This window comes from Lissotriton vulgaris, chromosome 3_2 (genome assembly GCF_964263255.1).
Source record: "Lissotriton vulgaris chromosome 3_2, aLisVul1.2, whole genome shotgun sequence".
In the NCBI taxonomy this organism is placed as follows: Eukaryota; Metazoa; Chordata; class Amphibia; order Caudata; family Salamandridae; genus Lissotriton; species Lissotriton vulgaris.
The window spans coordinates 312,519,327-312,542,502 of NC_141690.1; the positions used below are offsets into that span (position 1 = coordinate 312,519,327).

The window sequence follows — 23,176 nt, forward strand, 5'->3', positions numbered from 1 at the left end:
ATCATGGCACCCCAATTATGGAGCGCACTTCCTCTGGAAATCAAATCGCAGCCCTCACTGGATCTCTTTAGGAGAGCCCTCAAAACCTGGTGTTTCATTAAGGCCTACCAGTAAGCTCCTGTCACCTGGTGTATTCAGCTAGATATTGAGTTAGGCGCCTTGACGCCCACTGGGCTAAGTTGCGCGGTTACAAATCACACTTCATTCATTCATTCATTCATTAATTCATTCATTCATTCATGACGCGGTTTGGCTGTCTGGATCCCCCCAGGGTCTTTAAACACTAATTGATGATTTGGTCCGATTCATGGGATCTTTGGGTCTGGAAACTAACTGCTATAAAATATTCTTGATGACTTGTAGTCTATGGTAAACAAAAATGAGGAGCAGTCTCTTTGATTCAAAGGGGAATTGGGGACACTGTATTTCTGCTGTTTGACTAAAGTTCTCCAGTTCTAATGAGTACATTTTTTACTTGGCCCAGGTTATGGGCAATAAACCAATGATACCTCTTCTGGGGTTCTACATGTGAAAGTGCCTCTCTTTTTAATGCATGGCACTGGGCTGTGGGTCTATACAATTCTAAGCCCCTTCAGGGTGTGAAGAACAGAGTGACAAGAAGACTCCTGTTGGTTCCACCAACTTGCGTCACCCATATATCTGATGGTGAACTTGGGATGGAATACATAGAGGACACCATAAAGCTAGCTCCCTAGATTTTATGGTGTTCCATATGGACAAATCCGCACGCCACCTTTAGCGGGGAAATAGTGCAAGACTGCTTGAAGTTTGATAGGAAGTTATCTAGTCACTGGCTGCATTATGTGAAGGCTGGGCTGCGTGATCAATCTGGGAGAGTTACATCTTTTCCACCAGCCTGAGACTATAATAGAGCAAGATCTGGCCAGAGTCAAGTCATTATTTAAACAAAAATGGCAAATCACCAGAGAGATGAACACACTCTTTAAAATTACAGTTATAGAGCATGCCACCCTTCATGTGTCCCTGGGAATGGCTCCTTCCCTGAGTTGGATTGAGTCTCCTTAAGAAAGAATACTTCTCATGGTTTCTGTATAAGTTTTGTGAGATGGCTTTTGAGCTCTCCCTTGGGCTAATAACGAGACAGCCAGTGTTACAACTTGCCCCTGTGACGAAGTGTCAACTCAAAACCTGTTACACTTAGTCTTTTTTTCCAAATTGTCAGAAATCGGATTTCTATGGCTGCATATGAATACCTACAGATATTGAATTTCACCTCTAACTGTGTCGACATTTGCTCCTTCTAAAATGTGCCATTAAGAGGAGAAATTCTATGTTGTTTTAGCAGGTTTGCTGTTTAACTTTTAACATTAATTGCTGTAACTTTGGCTTTGTCAATGTATTTGCATGTTTTTATCTATGATGTACTTTTTTACCTGATCTGTTTTGCTGTGCTTTATTCAGTGTACTTTTATGGCCACGCCAGTGGCCAAAATAGAGGAGTTTCGATTGATTGATTGAATGGTAAAGTTATATTTTAAATCACAATTCAGAAAATGTCACAGTTAGAATTTGGGATTTTTTTGTCCTAACCATTTCTGTCCTGGGTAAAATGACTTTGAATGGATCTGATCTTGGGGTTTGTGCATTAGTTCCAGACAATGACGCAAAGGGGACTAGGTGGAGTCAGGTGGCGCCATCCAGCTGGGGTGGGGCTGTTCACTGCCCCACTTACACATCAAAGGGATCGCCTCCAGCACACATAAAGGAAACTGACACCTATCCACACATGTGTATGTGTGGCATGTGTCAGAATGTGAGATTGGAATGTTAATGTTGATCAACGATGTATGAGAATTAATGAGATTGTGTATATTTTAGGAAACTGTCATTTTTATAAAATTTTATTTTTGTATTGTTTGCTCTTTATTATTTGTGTAATTTGGTGATATATAACCAACACAAAAATTGCGAAAAAACATTTGAAAAATAAAAGTGATTCATGCTGACTGATCTGATAGTCTATAACTCACACTAAGTTTAATTCTTTTTGTGCAGAAACCCAATGTCTGTTAATTAGAAGCAACAGTATTGGCACTTGTTTAGTTGTTTTTGTATTGAGAGGCTTGGCCTTACCGTGGGAAGCCCACACCCAGTGTTGTTCTTCACGGATTAGAACCTCTGGCACTACTCAACACATGAGTATGTCCCATCTCAGCAGTGTCGGGCGGGCCCATTGGCCAATCAGGTAGTGCCTGAAGGGCTGGACAGGCAGGTGCCAGTGTTTTGGTCGTCTTGGCTGTGTTTTACTGTTAGTTTTCCTAATATTAAAGCAAACAATGCCTGCAGTAAGCTCAACATCCATTCAGTCTTCCATCTTGAAAAACACTTATACAGCTTGTCTTTACAATTTGAAAAGTGCCCCAATTGCAAACATGAGTCACATGTTTAGGTATTAAATTCACTAAGGGGGGGCACTTTTGTTCAGGAGCCCCGGCCTATTTTCTATCGTAGTCCGATCCTGTATCTCAGTAACTCGGCAGAGTGTCTGTGATTTAACGCAATTGCTACACGTTTGGCCCTTAAAAAAATATTTTAACCAAATGGTCCTTCTTTTAGAGATACACATTAGGAAATATTGGATAGAATGGTAAATGACTTCTGATCCAAAGGTCCTCCTTCATATCTTGTGTAGGCAATTGTTGGTGGTGGCTGTAGATGCAGAATGAAAAGGTTTCGAACTCTGCACAATTTCTTTCAAATTGTGTGAACTCTCTGAACTGTGAAGAGGCTGAAGGTTTACAAACATGGGGGCATATTTGCCAGAAAATATCAGAGCGCAGAGCAGTGCCAAATTTGGCATTGTCACCCTCTGACATTTAATGCAGGAGTGTGCCATATTTACTACAACACGGCACAATCCTGTGTTTTCCTTAGCGCTGGTTCTAAAATAAGATGCCTAGCACCGACGCAGCAACCCTTGCACCATAGTGCAAGTGTGCTTGTGTTGCAGGGAATGATTGTTTATGTGCAGGTAGGTGTCCTTTCCTACACATAAACAATCTATAATGTCTATTTGCTACTTGTCTGTGTCTTGCATTCTGCAGCACACATAGAAGTAGCACATCATCATTATGTAATGATTGTTTATGTGCAGGAAGGTGTCACTTCCTGCACATAATCAATCATTAATGGCTTTCTGCTCTTTCTGTGTGTGTTGCAGAATGCAGCTGCAGCACACATTGAAAAAGCAAAAAAGAGGAGAAATAAAAGCATTTCTCATTCTGCGCAGTTCTACCTGCTGCTCTTGCATGTTGTTAGTTTTTGCCACTGCCTCAGATTTACACCTCCTTGTAAACATGGGGCTGCATCAAAAAGCAATAGGTGTTGCTTCTGGATCACCCAATGCAACACCCATCGCAGGACCCTTTGCAGTAGAGGACCACCTTGAAAATATTGAAAATGACGCTACGCCACTGAAGCATTCACAAAGGTGACCTTCTGTTGGTGAAAGGGGCTTGTAAATATGCTCGATGGAGTGTAAAAGTGGCCTTTCGCAACATGCCGTTCAGGGCCGTGACCTCATCATTGATGCTCGGCAGCCACTCACTGTCTGATCTCATGAGAGGCTTATCTTGCATTCCCTTCTGCCTTGAACGAGAAGTCTTCTAGTGTTGACGAATGAGGTGTTGGTGGCAACCATTTCCCCTTAGAGCATCCTTGAGCGGCACCGCGAAAACCCTCTCTCAATGACTATTTCCCTGCAGGTTGATACACTGACCATGGTTGGTGGAAACCTCAAATGCAAGGAAGAATAAGGACTAGGGGGCATATTAACTGGAAGTGCGTTAGAAAACGCACTACGTACATTCCCATATCGCCGGCTATTGCTGGATTTTTTCGCATTGATAGCGTGCAATTATCCATGTGCATCACGTAGGCGAAATGAAATCCGGCGATAGTCGGCGATATGGCACATTAGAGCATGAAAACAAACGTTGTTTTAATGCGCTAATGTGTGCCTTGATAATATGGGGGGGGGGGGGGGTGGATTCAGCTTTATGATCCACACCTCCATGATATCAATGCCCTAACACCTGGTCAGAGCAGGCGTTGGGATACCTGCGATAAACGAGTTTATCGCAGGCCTGCCTCTCCCAACGCCTGCCTTGGTAATAGGGTGTTCCCACCTCCAACCACATTTTACATGTGGTTGGACGTGGGAACGCCCACTTTGCATGTCATTAGCCATGTTTGTCTCCGACATGCAAAGTGGGCTTGAGCAAGGCGTTAAAATGCCCTTGTGGATAGGGCTCTAGAAGTATTGCCGCTTTCTCGGCATAATTCGCAGAAAAAGCAGCAATACTTCCCCTTGCTAATATGCCCCTAAATTACACTAAATGTTGCATCTTGGAAAGCTGAAAAAGTCAGGCAACATTTGTTGCCAACTTAAAAGTTGAATATATCTGACTTTGCCCCAATGAAGGCAAAGCTTTCATCCCTCTTCACTCCAGAAAATATATGCATTTTCAAAATGAATCCAGTAGGAGATGCCACACTTTTGTCAGCAATATCTACTGCACAGGAATAAAGTAATCAAATAAAAAACGTAACTTCAGTTACTTCTCTGCAACACATTTCTGTAAAGAGTATAAACTTAACATTTGCAAGTCTTAGAAATATGGCCTTTGATATAGTGAAGATAAAACAGAGCTGCATTATCCTGCCCATTAATAGTTGAACTATTTATCATTTATATTTAGTTTTACATTTATTTCTCAAACTCTCTAGCCCTGCCTCTCCTCAAATGACACAATATACCAGGCATGGGTGCTCACTCAGTCCTTAGGCTTAATACTCACTCGCGCACTTTGTCCCGCGATGAGCTGGTCGTCCTCGGTTTGCACACTTGTTCTGCTGCGCACATCGTAATCTTCCTGTTCAAAGTCAGAATCATCTTCCAGTTCCTCTGGGGTCTAAAGAGAAGACACAAAAGGAAGCAATAATTATCTAAAAGAAATGCAAATACTGCATTCAAATGAATGCCCTCTGTACAAGGTACGCCATTTTGTTTTATCCCCTTTATAAATCAATTTGGTCAGAAGCGAGCATGAAAACATCATACATGAAATACATAATTAATTTTCCCTCGTCATCATGTTTCAAAATCCCCCCCCCCGTCCCCCCCCCCACCCCCCCCCCCTTCCCCGGACCCACCACTCTACAGCTCTTACCTGCACAGGCCGTGGCTGGAAAATATTGTTGAACCATATACAATAAACAGTCAAATAATTTCTATACTTTTGAAATATTGGTATCCATTGATTTTGGACTATAACATATGGTTTATGAATGACATGATTCTTGGTATAGATTGAACGTCCATAGTGTCTTTGTTTTATAACTTTACAAAGAAGAGGGTCGTTGGTCTTAATTTGTTTCCGCACATGTTTTTTTTTGAGGATTAAAGAACCTTGCATACGTGCAAAAACAGCTGCAAAGTAGGTATGAAGTGACCACAATGTAGCATGTTTCTGCTGCCTTAAACTCCATATACATATGTAGATTTATAATACAGGTGATTCTGTAATCACTGTATGAAAGGCAGTCTCTAATTGCTGATCTAGACTATTATAAGTTATTACAGTCAAGTTCTGACATCACAATGCCGGCCAAGGTGAAAGGTAATTCAGGTCATGGAGCATAATTGTGGCAGCTGTTTAAAGCAACAATAACAGAGTGATGTGTTTCTTTCTTCTGCTCTGCTTTAACAGCTTAATATGACAAGCAAAAAGAATGTAAATTTTTTGCACTCCTTCGATAGAGAAAAGCTAGACTCTTTCTGCATGTTTCCACATATTAAGAGCACCTGCAACTTTTCTTTAAAAAAAAAAAAGAAACTTACTTGTTTTGATCTGTTTCTACTATCAGTTTGCCACAAATATCTAACAGGTTTTTGATGAGTTTAATTTTGCACTTGAGGTCTTATTGTTATTCTGCATGTTTATAAACATACTCCTGTGAAATAGCTAAGCACCAAGGTTTTAAGTTGTTTGTGGGAATACTGATGGCGTGACCTTATTTTATAAGGGTTAAAGTGCCCCCTGCTGTACAGGATAAAGATAGTCACCTCGGAGTTTCATAACTTTGCAAAGATACGAGGCAGAAGGCCTGGATATTTTATAATGTTATGAAACTCCAAGGTGACTTGCAATATCCTTGTAATTTTTGGCAAGGGGTACTATAACCCTTATATATTATTAATATTTACAGCCACCACTGTGTAAATAAAGTACATAAAGTACATGCAATCAATTTAGAAGGGAACGCAGCTAGGCTGGAGTCCGGTATATCAGGATCCCAGTCAGACTAAGTCAAAAACAGTGAAATATCAGCAAAAAGTGTTGGTAACTATAAGAAGCAGATCCTACTCTCCTACAGGTACCAGGAACAGGTACCAGGAGGGAGGCTGGAGAGGGGGCAGGGGGACAGCTGGTGGTCATGAAAGAGAGAGAAGCTGAGCAAATGAAGGGGGATGGAAGCTAGGCCAGGAGGGGGAAAGGGAGACTGAGGGTCGCACACTTCCCACATGACAAGCCCAGAGCAGAGCCAGGTGATAGGGAATCTGAGGGCTGGCCACTAGTCAGCACCAAGGTCCCGGAAGGGCAAGAACATAGCCTTGGGGAGTTGCAGAGTTGATCGGGAGGGGGTGAGGCTGTGAATTTGGGGAGCCACGAGTGACCCTGAACCCCCTGGTGCCAACTGAATGGTTGAGAAAGGTGGCGGGTGAAGGGTACATCACAGCATCAGAGGGTACAAATGGCCGGGTGGAGGAAGGGACTGTGGAGGAATGCATACCAGTGGAGCAAGGGGGCACAGAGTGTGAGGAGAGACCCCTCTATAAATGGGTAGGCCCCATCATCCTCAGCATCAAACAGTAGATCAACAATAATAATGGACAGGGATGCCATACCCAGCCTTCAGGCTGGGGCAACCAAGTGTCTGACATGTAGTGGCTGGTCATCAGTAAACAGGTGGCCCCGGTTTCATGGCAAGTGGAATTTATCTTGCCTCCTGTCCTGCATGTGCTCTGCCACTGCTTTGAGTACCTTCTCTTTGCCACTCTGCATACGGTGGACTTTGTCCTAGAACCTGGTCTCTTGGAGCTGAACATCATGGTACCCTGGAGGTAAAAGGTCCACAGTAGTGGCTGGGAGGTCTGGAAGATATGGGGACGTGTCCATGGCCCCATACGGAAGTCCATCCAGAAAGGCCTGAAGCTCCTCCGGGTCATAGAAGTCTTTGGATTTGACGTCCATTGTAATCCACATGTATGCCAGTTCAAAGAAGCCCAACTTGATGTCCCATTTGGGAAGCTGAAGCCGGAGGGAGAGGAAAGCTGTTCACCTCTTGTTTATCTCCCTGGAGAAATTAGCCGCAATTTGGATCAGGTGGCCTTCAAAATCAAAAGGCCCATGTACCTTTGCTGCTGTCAGGGTCAGTCGTGCATGCTCTGTTCAGAGGAAGCAGGCTATTATGAGCCTCACACCCCCTGGGACCAAGAGCCTACGAGGCCAAATCCTTTTAGTGCTCTGCATTTCCAGTGGAGGTGAGAAGGTGTTGCTCAGGAGGGTGGACAGGAAATCACAGAAAAAGCCCCTGACACCTGTGCCCTCCATCTTCTCTGGAATGCCCGAAGAAGTGGACATTCTCTCTGTGGCTTTGGTCCTCAAAGTCAATGATCTTATCATGCAGGGCTCAAAGTTTCTGCTTTCTGTCTGGAAGTAGCTCAAATTAGGATTCCAGGGAGGTTAGGCAGAAGCCTAACCTCCACCTTTTTGTGGAACCTGGAAACCTGCACACAGATCGATTTCGTCTCTGCCTTGAGATCAGTCATCTTCACGTCCACGGCCTCCAACCTGTGTCCCACTGCGGTTATCTCTCTGTCCTCCGGGGTACCTATGGGGGTGGGGGTAACAATTTAGTCTGAGAGACCACCTCAGTGAAAAGTAGTTGCTGTGTAATCCTCCCTGGAACCATCATAGATGGAGCAGATACCTGTGTTAGACAAAGACTGTTGGATACTCCAGTCGCAATCCTGTTGTTCGGAAAGTCGGCTGCAGAGTAGGGCGTGTGAATGGGGCAGCAATTAACAAAGGGGGGCCCAAGCAGCATGGGGATGGCCCCAAGATGCTAGGACTGGGCATGAATACCGAAACACAGCAGTGTTGGGGTCCCATGCACGGTCTCCCTGTGTTACAGAGCCCCCTGAGAGGGGCAAGTAGGGCTAGAGAGTTCACAGCCTCACCCATGGCTAGGACCACCGTTGGTCATCCCGCAGCCCGTACCCGCATGCCGATGACAGAGTGTCCAGAGGGCACCTGATCTCAATAGCTTCCCCACAGAGTATTCATCGCTGTGTGGATCCCAGGTGTGGGCAAAAATGCTGTCCCCGGCCAGGAAGCATGCCTACTCCACACAGAGCAGCAGTTCAGAATGTAAGGGAAAGACCCAAATCTCCACGGGAATAGGCGTTCTCAGCAGGGGGCATTGTTCCCTGTTAGGCGTGTGCATGACTTCCCCAAGCGCAACCTTGATTGAGAAGCGCATAGACTTCACTCATTAAGCAAGAGACTGTTGGCAGTTGCTGCTTTTGAAATATGAGCAGAGAGAAAAAACTGTCATATGTATTATGAACGCCAAGGGAATAGCGACGGCAAATTAGTGTGGTGGAGCAGAGAACAGTGGAAGAGGACAGCAGCAGTTTAGCATTCCTCTTCCACAGCCACAAGTTGCTACATTATTTTTGGAGATGGGGGGGCAACAGTTTTATTTGCTTAGTAGTCTGTGCTCTTGATATTTTTGAAGTTTACAAGCAAGCAGACAGTTGATGCTGCAAGGGCGGCTTCTGCTGTTCTTGGCCCACCGAATCCACTCTTGGGGGTGATAATGAAAAAACTAAAGATCAATCAGGTAGCTGACTTCTTCTGGTGTGAATGTACAGTTCCGACTGAATCACAAATTTTAGCTCTTGTGCAAGCTGAGCCTTGAACATTTAAAATATGATGAAATCTCTTATTAAACAAGCATTGGCACAGCCAATAGGTATCGCCTTTGGGGCCTTTTGTGTTTGGCCAGAACTTTTGGCTATGTTGTAGAGCATTGTGGCTGCTGTGTATTATGTTGAAAAGTTATAATAAAAAGTGTTAAGCATTTTTGTTACCTTTTACAAACGAACACAACATTATATACAACTGAAAAACCTGATAAAAAAATATTTTAACATAAAAACTGTCTTCTACTTGTTTTGTACTTGCACTGCTGGCAACTTCTTCCTGCCTGTTCTCATGCTTGTTTGTATTATATTTTTTTGCTATGGGGAGCGGGACATGTGTAACAGGGGAGTGGAGGTTAGAAAACAGTAATTTAATTAGAACAGGCGAGACCTAATAAAATCAGCAGGGCGCTTCTCAGCCTGAGCTACACATTGAGCCGCAGGATTCAGGTCAGCGAGAGAGTAAGATGCGTAATTTTAATCAGCACAATGTTTTTTTCACTATTCACTAGTACATCTTTCCATTATGCGCAGAAGAGGCACACAGTAGGGCTCATCCATCAGTAGCACAAGAACATCAGATCGGATTGTGAATCAATAATCTTACTGGTGAGCACTGCCCGGCAGAAAATGTATAGTGTCTAGCCTGAGGAGATAGCACATCGCACTAAGAAGCAGACCCCTTACTCAGGCAGGGCGATAGTATCACTATTTGTAACTACAAATATATTATTTCCAGTCTTCCATATTTCATCATATAGTTTTTAACCCCTTCGATGCAGATGGCGAGCTCAGCTCGTCATCACCCGCGGGTGGCGTGTGCTGATGACGAGCTGAGCTCGTCATGTAACGCAGAAAAGTGAAAAAAGCCGCGCAGCGCAAAAATCGCCGCAGCAGCGATGCGGTTAAGAAAATAGAAGCCGTGATATTTTAATGAAATGACGCATATTATAAAACACCCAGGTGCTATTTTTTTATATCTTTTAAAACACCTGCATGTCAAGCAGCTTACTATTAGTAGTGGGGAACTCGGAACCAGAGATTCTATAGGGGAGTTGCACCTCAGGGCGCAGTACTTTCCTCTGTGATAAAGAACGTTGAGAGTCAATTTTGGATGTATGTCGTTACAACGCATACTTTTACTCCGCATACCATTACAACGCGGTTTTTACAACGCATACCATTACAACGCATAGCGCTTTGAGGTGCTGGATAGTGGTAAGTATAATTTACTATTCTAACTCCAGTCCCCGTGGACCCTAGGGAAGGTGTTGGATAGTAAATTAAACTTACCTCTTATCCTAGAGCGCCCCCCAGCGCAATGCGTTGTAATGTCATGCGTTGTAATGCCTGCGTTGTAATGGTAGTGCGGAGTAAAAGTTGCGTTGTAACGGGTGTATACCGTCAATTTTTCATGATCGTTTCCCTTCTTTTGCTTAACATTGGCATTCGAAATGAAAGGCAAATATGTATGCATTAACCCCTTAAGTGCTGCCTCGGTGCATTGGCCAACGGCAGCACTACCTCCCCAGTGCTGCGCACGACCATTGGACGTCCATTCAGCACTAGTTCCAATGGACAGCGCAGCACTGGGGAGGAATGTTTAATAGCAACTATGAGGTTAACACCTGCCCTTTGGGCTATTTGTTATCGTTCTGTATAACTAAATCTAAGTCTATTCTCTAGAAGGTTTAGTTTTATTTTTCCTGAAAATTGCGGTGGTGTGGTGGGTGCTGTGTCCACACTTCACAGAGGGGCAGGAGACAGGTAAGTATCTTTACTTCTTTATTTAGGACAGCTTAGTATCTGCATGCCCACACACGTCTTTACACCTTGATTGTCCAACCCTGAATGCCCCTTCCCCACACCCCTGACCGGATGTGGTGTCCGGTTCCTTCAGTGTCCACTGTGTGACCTGCAGGGTCCTAGTGCCCTGTTAGCAGGTCACTACATTGGGGAGACGGTTGTTTGTACGTATTAATATATACTAAAGGTAGTGCGCCTTTTGCTTCAAGATGGGTTATTTAAAAGTTCAATGTGTCTTTGTTTTAACATTTCTTCTGAAACCCAATTTCCAGGGCATACCTTCAGTCACATTCTGGTGTGTTTTAATTCATATCCTCTTTGTATTTTGTGTAATATTTTGTCTTTCAATGTGTATTGAATAAGCCTTAAAACGCATGTTTGCAGAGTGTGCTCCTCCAGTGGGGTGTTCAAAGCCCGAGCTATTGTCATTCAGACAATAGCTGAGAAAGGTGATATTTTAAAAGCGCCAGACCTGCCGAACGGGGACCCTCATTAGCGACTACCATGAGAAGGGGAGCATTCTCCTCATGTATAGGAATGTCGTGTACTCATGATTGAGAAACAGTGAGCAACCCAAGATACCCTTGAGGGCTTGGGTGATTAAACGGAAGGGTAGAGGTGGCAGCTCTCTCTCTCTCTTCACTTCAGAGTGAACAGTGCATGGTCACTGTCTCACATCCCAGAGTGAGCGGTGCAGGGAACCTGTCTTACATTCTAGCATTGCCGCAGCGGACGCTAACCCTTGTTACGTTAGTAGGTTAGAGGCTTGGGTTCCGGGCTCACTGTACATTGCCAAAGTCCCCTCTTCAGAAAGAAAGTGGGTTACACTAAAAGTTCTGCTCACGGGCAGTGCCTCCAGCCCCCCTTGCACCTCTTACGCTGTGCTCCATTCGGATTGCTGATAGGGACATAGGCACTTGACACCTTTTAGGCTTGGCAAGTTGCGGCATCCTTTGTGAATGGGCTGTAAACTGCAGACAGGCCATGGCCCACAGTGCATTGGAGGCCACGTACCTCAAGTTCCTTGTGGTAACAGTTGGGGGGTTACCTCTCTGCTCAGGCATCAATAAAGTAGAGGCAAAGCACAATGGAACGCATGGGCCCTTGCCCTTTACAAGACATCCGGGCCGTCCTCAGTTCATCGCTGGCTTCACACAGCACACATATTGGGCGTAGCTGTGCATCGTGAATTAAATGCAGCCTGCGACCGGCTGCCAGTACTCATGGTGCCCGGTGGGTAGGCCATATTGAGGTGATGGTGCCCCCTGCCCAGAAGGGATCGCCGGGGAGGCCACAGCAGGATCAGATGGTAGGCAAGCGGTGCTCCTGTCTGCAAGTCAGCACCATGTGGCCTCATAAGCCCTGACGGCCTCTGGTTAGGACGGGCCCACCGGCACCAGGCTGCTACAGTCGGCTGCCGTTCTCACTCACAGAAGCTCAACGTATGTGATCATAGCCTCCACCGAGTTGTCCCCAGGAGGCTGGAAGCTCTCCCAGGCATGATTATGACCAGAAGTCACTGGGTATGGACGCTGTACTCCCTGGGGCCTCCCATTGCAGAGAGAGCTCTGATATTAAACAGTCATCTTCATCAGTGGCCAGACTCTGCCCCTTTGGCCCTATGTATTTTAAAGGGGTGGGGCCACAGGGGACCCCATCTCCCAGGGCCATGTATTTATTTAAGGGGAGGGGGGCCACATGGCCCCCACCAATGCCGCTTTCAGCAACAGGGACCCCATCTGTTGGGACCCACTTTATTTCAAAGTAGATGCCCTAGTGCCCACCGAGGGCACCCACCATCCACAATGTTAGCAGCCACAGGGGAGTTCCAGGGCCCCGCGTCCCCAGCTGGTTCCCCGCATGGTGTGGGAGCCGGCATTGCTCCAGAGAGCAGCTACTTATGCTGATACCTCTGGGAGGGAGCATTCTCTTGATCTGTTTCCGATATTATAACCAAGTGATAGTTATCATTGGGCACTTATAGTTAGTTTAGCTGTTCCATAGGAAAAGTGTTTTTATGTTGCTAATAACTTTGGCCCTATTTGACAAATCTTCACAAAACCTTTAAAAAAGGTGCTTCTTTTTGACTAGTTAGTGCATGTAAAGCTTTGGGGTGATATGCCAAGCAGGGTCTGAGACCAGAGGGGGGACCCAAAACACAAAATCTCCATTAATTTTCCACAGACTTCTTTAGGTAGGGCTAAAGCAAAAACTGCTGAAAGGAAGTACACTACATCTCGCAGGAAGCTAGATCTTGATCTGAAAATTGGGCTTTTTTGATGTGGTGTTAATTATTTCAGTAATGTGCTCAGAAATGAAGTGTAAAAAATATTTGTATATGTGGATGGCTGGGTCAGCAAGAGACCCGATAGACTCTCACAGAAGTACACATTTAAAGATATCGCTTTCTGATTGGCCCAGGGAGGTTTATTTTCTGTGGGCCAGTTCGCTCCTGTGGGATTCAGACTCTCACGAAAGCAAGTGTCCTAATTGGCTGCCAGCACCATCAGAAAACTATTGCTGGCAGACACTACAAGGGGACAAAAAATATATAAGGTGGGACCTAGAGGGACCCTCGCTGACGCCAGAATGGAAAACAAACGGCAATTATTGCCACCATCTCATGGGACTCAGTTTTTCGCTCTTTGATACAGAAAAATGGTGGAACACAAAACTTAACAAAAGGTTAGAACTTTAGTCAAGGATTGGGGTTATTGTTGGTTTGGTGTAAATCCAGTCAGTAATTTTAATTTGTGTCTAAAAAGCTGCAGAGATATCTTACCAGTTGAATTTTTGATTTGCTAGTAACCTTAGCATTGTTTAAGAAATGTGTACTAAATTTGGCATATGCCTAACATGTTCACGTTTCTCTTTGATTTTTTTTAAATTGTGCAGATTTGTCAAGGGCGGACCTTTTCATAGAGATGTCAAAAAGAGTTCATTTGGTGTTAACTATAGCATAATTTGATGGATCCGCTTGCAGTTATGCAGATATTTAGCATGTTTAATTGTCTGTGACTTTAGCTGTTTTTGTGCAGTTCCATTTAGGAGGGAGCAAAATTAAATGAGGGGACAAAAATATTGAATCTAATAATAGCTATCATACTCTGTAATGAATTTGCATGTCATTTGCAGGTTCTTGGTATGTTGTGCCCGGTGCAGAAATCTCTGGTTTTGTGCAGTCCTGAGAAGGGGGCAAAACTTATATGAGCTAATACCTTCAGAGCTGTTTTACAGAATTATACAGCCCTTGGCATACACCATGTTTAGCTTACTTGTGATATTATGAGTTTCATACAAACCTGCCTGTTAAAGTGTGTATGTGGGTAGGGTTATTTGCTCTCTGCTAAAGAAAGAAACCCTAAGGGAAAAGGCAAATGGGTCATAGACTACAATTTTTTCAAGTATCATTATTTGGTTTCCAGAAAATCCATTCAGTGGTTTTCAAGAAATTAGCATTACAGCGATGAGTCATTTGGTTTGAAAGTGTTAACAATTAGAGATATCTGGACCCTTAGTGTACAGCCAGTCCTCCAAACTAGGTTTGCAGTCCATTCTTCTACATTAATAAATAAAATACCATTAGGGGAAAAATTGTGTTGGCAATATCGAGTTTGCAGAACTAAAATGTGTTTGTTAATCTGTTCAAACAGGGTCAACAATTAAAATACCCAGCCTGGCCACAGGCCAGGACCTGCAGCCAACCTGTTGTATAAGAATCGGAATCAGATTTTGATCATAAAAACCGGTGAAATTCGACAGTTATAGTTCAGTGAACTAACTTAACTTTGTGCCTCTGTCATACACCACTTGTGACCTCAGGCCTTACATCACTCATAAAATGCTAAATAATATAATTGATGACATCAGTGATGACATCATTGATGACATCCTTGATGGGATCACGGGTGACATAATTCCTAATACTGTTAGACGTATTCCTCCTTAAATGCTTAAATCATTTAAAAAAAGAAAATTGCCAGTAAATAGCCTACAGTCAAATGCAGCATACATTGACTGTGTACGTGTGAGTTTAATATATAAACAAACAATTTTTAATAAGACTGGATGAGAAGGGAGGATAACAAAGATACTTTAGGTTTCAAAATAGACGTGACATGCCATAGCAGTAGAGGCTGCTTTTATTTAAAAAAGGATTTACTAAATACTATACATATTGTAATAAAAGAAATGATCACTTCGAGAGCAAATAATCTGATTGTGTCAGGTCTCAGCATCATAACCAAATAGGGGGAACCAATATCCCAAATGTTATTGACCTCCAAAAAAGTTAATCTGTTTCTTTGGTACCACTTCAAAGCTCAAACAACAACCTGCAACAAATTCATTATTCAATTATATATTTGGTTATGCATTATATTTCTCAAATCTTTCATGGCTGCACTTGATCCAGACATCATGTGCGACTAAAGTATTGTGTTGAAGTCCATATTTCAACTATGTGGCCAATTCTCACAGGCATTTATGCGTATACTAGCAGCCCGCCACAGCGTTGCCTGGGGCAGAAGGGGGCTGGGGGCAGCGTTTCAGGCTTGCGTGCACTCCCGCCCTGGCCCCCGCCCGCCACAACATTGTCTGTGTCTCGGACAATGTCGTGGCAGGCGGGGGCCGGGGCAGGAGTGCACGCAAGCCTGAAATGCTGCCCCCAGACCCTGAGCCTTACCGCAGTTGTTCCGGCCCAACCTCCTGCACCGGCTCCCTCCCGTCCCGTGTCCCAGAGCCTTACCTGAGTTGCCGCTCCTCCCCGAGCTCCTCACTTCACCGCCGCTCCTCCTCGCAAGCCTGAAATGCTGCCCCCAGACACTGAGCCTTACCGCAGTTGTTCCGGGCCAACCTCCCACACCGGCTCCCTCCCGTCCCATGTCCAAGAGCCTTACCTGAGCCGCCGCTCCTCCCCGAGCTCCTCACTTCACCGCCGCTCCTCCTCGTCATCACGTAAGTTGCGGCCAGCGCTACGTCGTGGCCGTCAGCGTCGCGTCCGGCGCTACTTTCAGGGCACTACTTTTTTTTTAAGTTATATTTTTTAATTAACGTTTTTTTTTTCTATAGCCTATGTCCATCTGCACACCCTGAGGATTACAACAATGTATTGGGTTTGTGGATTGGCGCTGTGGTTCCCGAGTTTACCTTGCCAAAAGGTTTGTGTTCTCTCTTTATAATAGTAGTATAGATGAAGCAGTACCTCTAATGACTATTTCAAACACTAATAAAATCTGAGGGGTATATTCACAAGAGTGTGTGATAACTACTGCAAGAGTAGCATAACGCAACTTTCAACATTGCAGCCTATCGCAGGAAAATAACCCTGTGTCAACATGGAATTCACAACGCAGCAGTAGCATGCAATAGTCTGCCAAAACCGCAGACAATGTCACTGATACAACCACCTCGATAGAGACAAAAACACAAACACCCAAAAACCTGTAATGGGCCAAAGCCTGATGAGGAAATCAGTGATAAGCAGCGCCAGGCCTGCAACACACACCTGGCAGGCAGAAAAAATGACTATAAAAGTAGAAAAACCACTCAAACACAAACTGGCCAACACCCAAGCGCCTTGGAGGCAGCCAGAACAGGCACAGTGGATGAACATAAGCCCACAAGCACCTCAGATGACCAGCTTGGGACCTCGGGGACAGGAAAGGCCAAGGACATGAAGAAGAGGAAGACGAAGTTCAGTCCGCAGGCGAACAGGATCATAGTCACGGAGGGGATGGAACAACATCAACAGCTGTTCATCACCTCCAACGTGTCATTGGGCACCAAAAATGGAATATGGCTGGACATCATGGACAAGGTGAATGCCGTCAGTGAGCACAAGAGGACAATGGACGAGGTCAGTAGGCGATGGAATGACATTAAGCGGAGGACCAAGGAGAAACCCTCTGTCAACTAGAAGGCAACAACACAGACTGGAGGTGGGGGCCCAGCGCCACAGCTCGAGCTGGATGACATGGATGACCTGGTTTTGACAGTCATCAGGATGGAAACTAAGGGTGGGCGTAAAATCCGTTTCACGGGCGAATATGTGGATTTTCCGCGATTTCGCGATCCGCGAATCTCGCGAAATCGCGGTAAAATCCGCGAATCAGCGGGGACGAATTTTCAGCCAAGCAAGGGTTACAGCAGCAGGTGCAAAAGTTGAACCTAATTTCTTTGTAACCTTTTACAAAAGGGTTACAAACAAATTAACTTCAACTTGGACACCTGCTGCTAATTGCTTCCTGGCGCCTCGTTGCCTACTTGCAACTATTCTCTGACCCTGCTCTGACCCTTGAAGCAGGGTCAGAGAATAGTTACAAGTAGGCAACGAGGCACCTGTCCAAGGAATTAAACCTCATCAGGAAGCACTTACAGATATAAACAAGCATTTACAATGCAACGGTTTCGCCTTTGCAAAAGTTAGAGCTATTGGCATTGTAAATGTCAAAAATGTTATTTATGTGTTGGTTTTGAAAACAGATAAATAAATGGCATTGCCAACAGCTTAATCTCTCGCAAATGTAAGCTCTATCAAATGCACAACCTTTCCACTTTATTGTCCCCCATTAGGCACCCCTTTCCCCAGTGTCCCCTTATTTATCATACCCCTATTATTAATTCCCTGGCCCTTCAATCTCATTTAAACCCAGAACCATCAATTATACCACCTGCCAGCCTTAGATTCACCCCTACTCTTTCATAAAACCTCAGTCCCTCCCTATAACTAAGTAACTTATTCCATGTCACATATCTCTTTATCAAATTACTCCCTCCTCTGATACCTTCCTCTTCATATTTAACCTAACCTTTTAAACCCTAGGTTTTATCCTTTATCTCTCTCATTTACCTATTTGCAATCTACCCAAGCCCTCTCATGTACCATGTGTATCCACTGATTTACCCACTTCTCTTATGCTCTCTCCTCTGTCCCCATGAGTCCCCTTCCCACTCTACTCATTAAATCTACTCCTTTGTGTTATATTATATTTCATTTACCTGACTCGTGAAATCCTTCTGCACGTCCCAAACATGGTTGTAGGAACCTTGGGTGACGTGGAGATTAATCGCCCCAAACTTTAAAGCAGGCGTAGAAGGGAATGTGCAGGGTACAATATTTCCTCCAGATTTTGAAGTGACAACTGAAGTTAAACAGTCGCAGACAAAAAATGTTTTGCAGTCAAGGTGCAGCATTACTTCTGTCTCTTGAAGCCCTCATTGTTTTGCTCATTATTTATTTGTGGTCATTAGAGTTCCTGAACCACCACTAAACTCATTCAGTCTGTCAAGCTTGGCTAACCAGCAGAGTAAGGGAAGGCATCAGATGTTCTTTTGTGTAAATATTACTGCTGGCTCCACTAACTTAAGAATTAGAAGTATTTTAGGAGAGACTCAACACGTCCGAGAGTGCAATTTAAAAGTAATAAAAACAAAGCTTCTACAGAGTTTGCTCCTTATGTTACAATTCTTCAAGGAGACACGTGCAAAGTATAAATTTACACATGCATTTCTATTTATTTATTTGAACCATTTTATATAATGTGAAAGTGACCTTTGCAGCTATCGGAGTACTTTTCAATTTTTAGAGAGGATAGGGTTATACGGTGAGTTGTGTGAACAATACAGGATAGCCCAACACCCGAGATGAGTGCAGTGACCCTTCAATGATCAATAGATCAGACAATACCATAATAAACAAGTAGTAGAATCGATGTCGTAATCTAAAGCAGTACAGTCAAAGGCACCATCCCAGAAGAGGGTGGTGACATCTCAGTGTTAGGACAGATAGATCAGAAATTACAAAAACATAAAAGCAAGCAGTAATCATAATGCCATAATCTAGAAACAGTACAAGGATCAGGCAATATCCCAAATAAGGGCGGTATCCCCCAATGTTGATAATGAGAACTCAAACAGTGAAACAATCTAGTAGTAATCATGAGATGTGGTTGATGGGTCATAATGTGCTGAAAGAGGGAATTACTAGGGTCTAAGGTAGAAATCTGTTCAAGAGCAATAGTTTAACTCCTTTCTTGAAAGATGTAGTAGATGGGTTCAGCTTTAATTCCAGGGTGAGGGAGTTTCAAATTCTCAGGACGATGCCTGGGAAAGCTCTGTTATAGCTTTTCTTTTAAAAGAATCTCTGGGGTTTCAGTAATAAAGTGTTATGTTTGATCTACAATGTCTGTGGAAACGTTCAAAACAGAAAATCATAAATTTAAATCGTATAACTACACACACATATACAGACATATATAAATATGCATGTGTTTGTATATGAATGTGTGTAGAGCGTCACTTTGATGTAAGGTGTGATGACTGCACTCATTAAACGCCATATACTTACACTAAATAAATAACTTAACTGTGGTTTTAAATGTAAGAGAGAAACCATTCAACCTCGTAATAGCACACTATACAGTACTGAATTAAAATCCCAGGTTCCCTGCGTGACCAAATTGTGTGATAGGTGGACTTTGCTTTACGCCACTATGTACAATTTTCCTTAAACATTCAGTTTCAAAGCACATTGTAGGAATTTAAAACAGGATCTATGCTCTACAAAAACTTCATTTAATATACGGTAATATATAATAATCTTGCTTCACATTCATAAAATGAGCTATTTAAATAAAGCATATTCTTGTCACATTTTGAGTAACTTGTAGTGACATCATAAAAACAGGAGGCATTCTTGAATGTTTATAGTTTAAAAAAATATTACTGTCATTAAAAGTCCCTAGTTTCCGTGATATAATCGTATGTACTTGATTTAAGCACCTAGAAATGTTGAAAAGGTTTTTCTGAGCCTTTATCATGTTTTTAAGTGGCATTTTTGATCTAATTTCCATTATGTGACTGATGTCTCGGCAAGTACTTTGGCTCGCTGAGCCAAACCAGACCACCGGGTCGACTCGTTTCAAGGCTGCTCCTGTCTCCCCAAGAAATGTAATGTCTCCTACACTCTCGGTCCAAAACTTCTAGAATTTGCAGTCTTTATTCCTATTAGCCAAACTTCTTTCCCTTCTCTCTACCCTCTCAATTGCCCATTTATCATCTTGCTCGCCCAATCTTACTCTTCTTTACCTCTCCCTATTTCTACCCGATTTTTCTTGAAGGTTAGGGGTAGTATATGAGCTTTCCTCACCTGCCTGCTCCCTCAGTGTCATCAAGGAGACCAGGTAATGGGCCAACTCGAAGAAAGGGAACATGGAGATGCGTGAGAACTCCAGGGAAACCTCGGACAGGAGCTCCATGGCTGGCTTCGCACCCCAACCTTCAAGCGGGAGGCAGGGATACGGTGGGCAGGTGGCACGGGTAAGCCCTGGAGACGGGATGGGGAGCTCGGCACGCGGCTCGGACTGACAGCTAACAGCTGCAGCGCGAGCTCTCTCCGCCGAATGTAGCCGGAGAGAGCCTCGCGCCAGAGCCAACTTCAGCCGCAGTTCCCAGCGCCACAACTGCTTCCGTACACACTGCAAGCTCCGCCCAATGGAAAGCGAGTAAATCTGTCCCTCTCCGGCCACCGTGGATGCCAACATATTTAGTCTGACTGACGTGGCGTATTCATGGAAGGAATGCTGTAGGTTGCGAGGTCAATTTAATTATCTTTGTATTGGCTACTGAAAAGCGCAATTTTTCCATTACAGTTAAATCCTCGCATCCTCACTTTATAGAACAGCGGTCTTATTTTAGAGATAGGTCGGAGCTGACGACTCAGGCTACCGGCAGTTTTCAGTATATGCTTTCAACCTGTTAAAATACCATTTGTAATAACTAAAGGAACAACTCAGGTCCCGGGCCGGCAGCCAATCACAGCGCGGCCCGGGAATGACGTCACGGGGGTGTCCCGGGCCGGCAGCCAATCGCAGCGCGGCCCGGGACAAAGGGGCGGGGCTTAAAAAAAAGCACCAGAAACGCCCCCGAATCGCGTTTTCAAGAGAAAGCGCGATTGACAGCCTCTGTCTCCCAATGGCTAGCCTCCATTTATGGAGCTAGCCAATTGGAAACAGAGGCGGTCTGAACATCCCTACTGAAAACAAAAGTTTTCAAACTGGGAGGGGCACTTCGTGCCCCTCGCCAGGTCGAAACCTAAAAACAGGAAGAAGGGAGAGGATGGCAAATACACCCATTTTGAGTTGTCAGGAGGGGTTAAACTAAAAGAGACCTTTACAGCACAATTTTCATATGCATTTTGCTAAAAATAAAAAGCTGTATGTTCTGTAGGGGCAACTCAGGAATCTGGCCCTTCAGAGATCCGGCCTCTCTTTCTTTTTCTCGTTCTCTCTCTCCCTCTCTCTTTCCCTCTCTTTCTCTCTCTTTCTATCTATCTATCTATCTATCTATCTATCTATCTATCTATCTATCTATCTATCTATCTATCTATCTATCTATCTATCTATCTATCTATCTATCTATCTATCTATCTCTCTCTCCCTCTCCCATAAACGACTGCATGGGTAACTTCGCTATGCAAGTGGCTCGCGAAGACGCAAAAATCCCTGCGAACACGCAAAAAACCCCGCGAACACGCAAAAAACCCAGCGAACACGCAAAAAAACAAAAATCCGCAAATTCGCACAAATTCGCAAATTTTGCGGATCGCGAATTCGCAAATCCGCAAATTCGCGAATCACGAATTCGCAAAATTCGCCCATGCTTAATGGAAACTGTGGCCGGTGTCAGGGGATCGGTCACTGCTCGACAGGATACAACACAACCGCAACAGGGTGAGTGACCACCAGGTACTGGGGGATGGGTGGAGATGGGCACAATGGCACACATGCACAATCAAGCAGAGCACAGTGCACACACACAATGACTCTGGGTCCTCGCCCAGATCTACAGACTGTCACATTGTACAATGCAATGCTGTCTGAATGTCAACATGTACCATGCGGCTACATACATGTGGACACATTGGAATACACCCTCTCCCGTTCACATTGCAGGGGCAACGTCAACACCTCCTGCAGAACAGTACCAGCCACTCTTCACTGATGACGAGGAGGACAACACCAGCATCAACACCCAAACCATCCAAGACATCATTGACCTAATCCGCCACTCACCTCCAGGATCAGGGCAGCTCAGCTACATCGAGGAGACCCCATCAGCCACGGCCCGTGTAGGGCGTGCCACCGGGCGGTGACGTGTGGCGGGGGGTTGTAAAATGCGGGATACCTGCCATTTCAGGTAAGTACCGGAAAAAAATGAATTTCGTTGCGCGCGCTGCATTGCCAAATGTGACGCAGCGCGCAGCAAAATTTGTTTCATTTTATATTTTCGGTACTTTCCTGAAATTGTCCGTATCCTGCATTGTACAACCCCCCACCCTGCCCCTCCCCACCCCACATCACTGCCTGGTGGCACGCCCTACACGGGCCATGGCTAGACCCCATCCACTACCCAAAGCACCCAGCAGGAGGCACCCACAGCCCCGGCAATTCCCCAAGACCCCCAGGAACAAAACATGGCCTTCCAGCACCGTGAACTGCAGTGCCAGAGGGAGACCGCAGAGCATGTGCGGTTGGGTTTTGGCTTCATGGCAACCAAGCTTGATGCCATCCTTAGGTGTGTAGGCACGCTCCGTGGTCTCCAACAAGCCCTGACTGACATCGCTGGAGTCATGCCGCAGAGAGAAGCACACCTGTCTGCTCAGAGTGGCTCCAGCGATACCAGCCGTGAGCTGGCATATAAGGAGAGGCTCATGGAGGACGTGGTGCAGATGGAGGTGGATAGGATGGCAGCCACGGCTGCACGTGAGTGGAATGTAGCTGGGATCTACCATGGCCTGCAGATCCTCATCATGGCATTACTGCCACAAGGCGTGGCGATGATGAATGCTGCTGCCCCCACACCATCCACATCTCCGCCCCTGGTGTGTCTTTGCCTCCCAGTGTGGCAGGCCTTACCACTCCGGCACCTGGTGTGTCAGTGGGACACAATGAGGCCGACAATCAACCTCCGGCCCCTGATGTGTCAGTGGCACACAGTGTCGCAGCCAGTACAGCAACACCCACAGGTGGTGCAGAGCACACATCCGGGGATGAGGACGTGAATGTGCCTGTGATCAGAAGGACTCAGTAGCATTCATTTCCACCACCTGGCCAGTTTCTGCTTGGTCCCGCACATAGCCTCATGACCTTCCACTGACCTCCGATTCACTCAGATGCACTCACCTTGGACAACGACATGGACCGCCACATACTGTTTGATGACCAATGACAAGGCGACCAGACTGAAGACTGTACCCCTCCTCTTCCGTAGTACTTGTCATCCCCGGATGGACTCTGGCTGGCCCTCAATAGGCCCATATTGTCTAGTGTGTTTGGC

The 23,176-nt window shown here is 45.0% G+C and overlaps 1 protein-coding gene across 2 annotated transcripts in view; it reads right to left on the reverse strand.

Moving 5' to 3' along the window:
• Positions 1-23,176, reverse strand: part of CTNNA2 (catenin alpha 2) — a 1,094,935-nt gene that overhangs the window by 334,723 nt on the left and 737,036 nt on the right. For both annotated transcript variants that reach the window (XM_086964426.1, XM_086964427.1), the window contains exon 7: positions 4,842-4,955. In XM_086964426.1, coding sequence (XP_086820552.1) covers positions 4,842-4,955 — 114 coding nt within the window. The remainder of the gene's footprint in view (positions 1-4,841; positions 4,956-23,176) is intronic.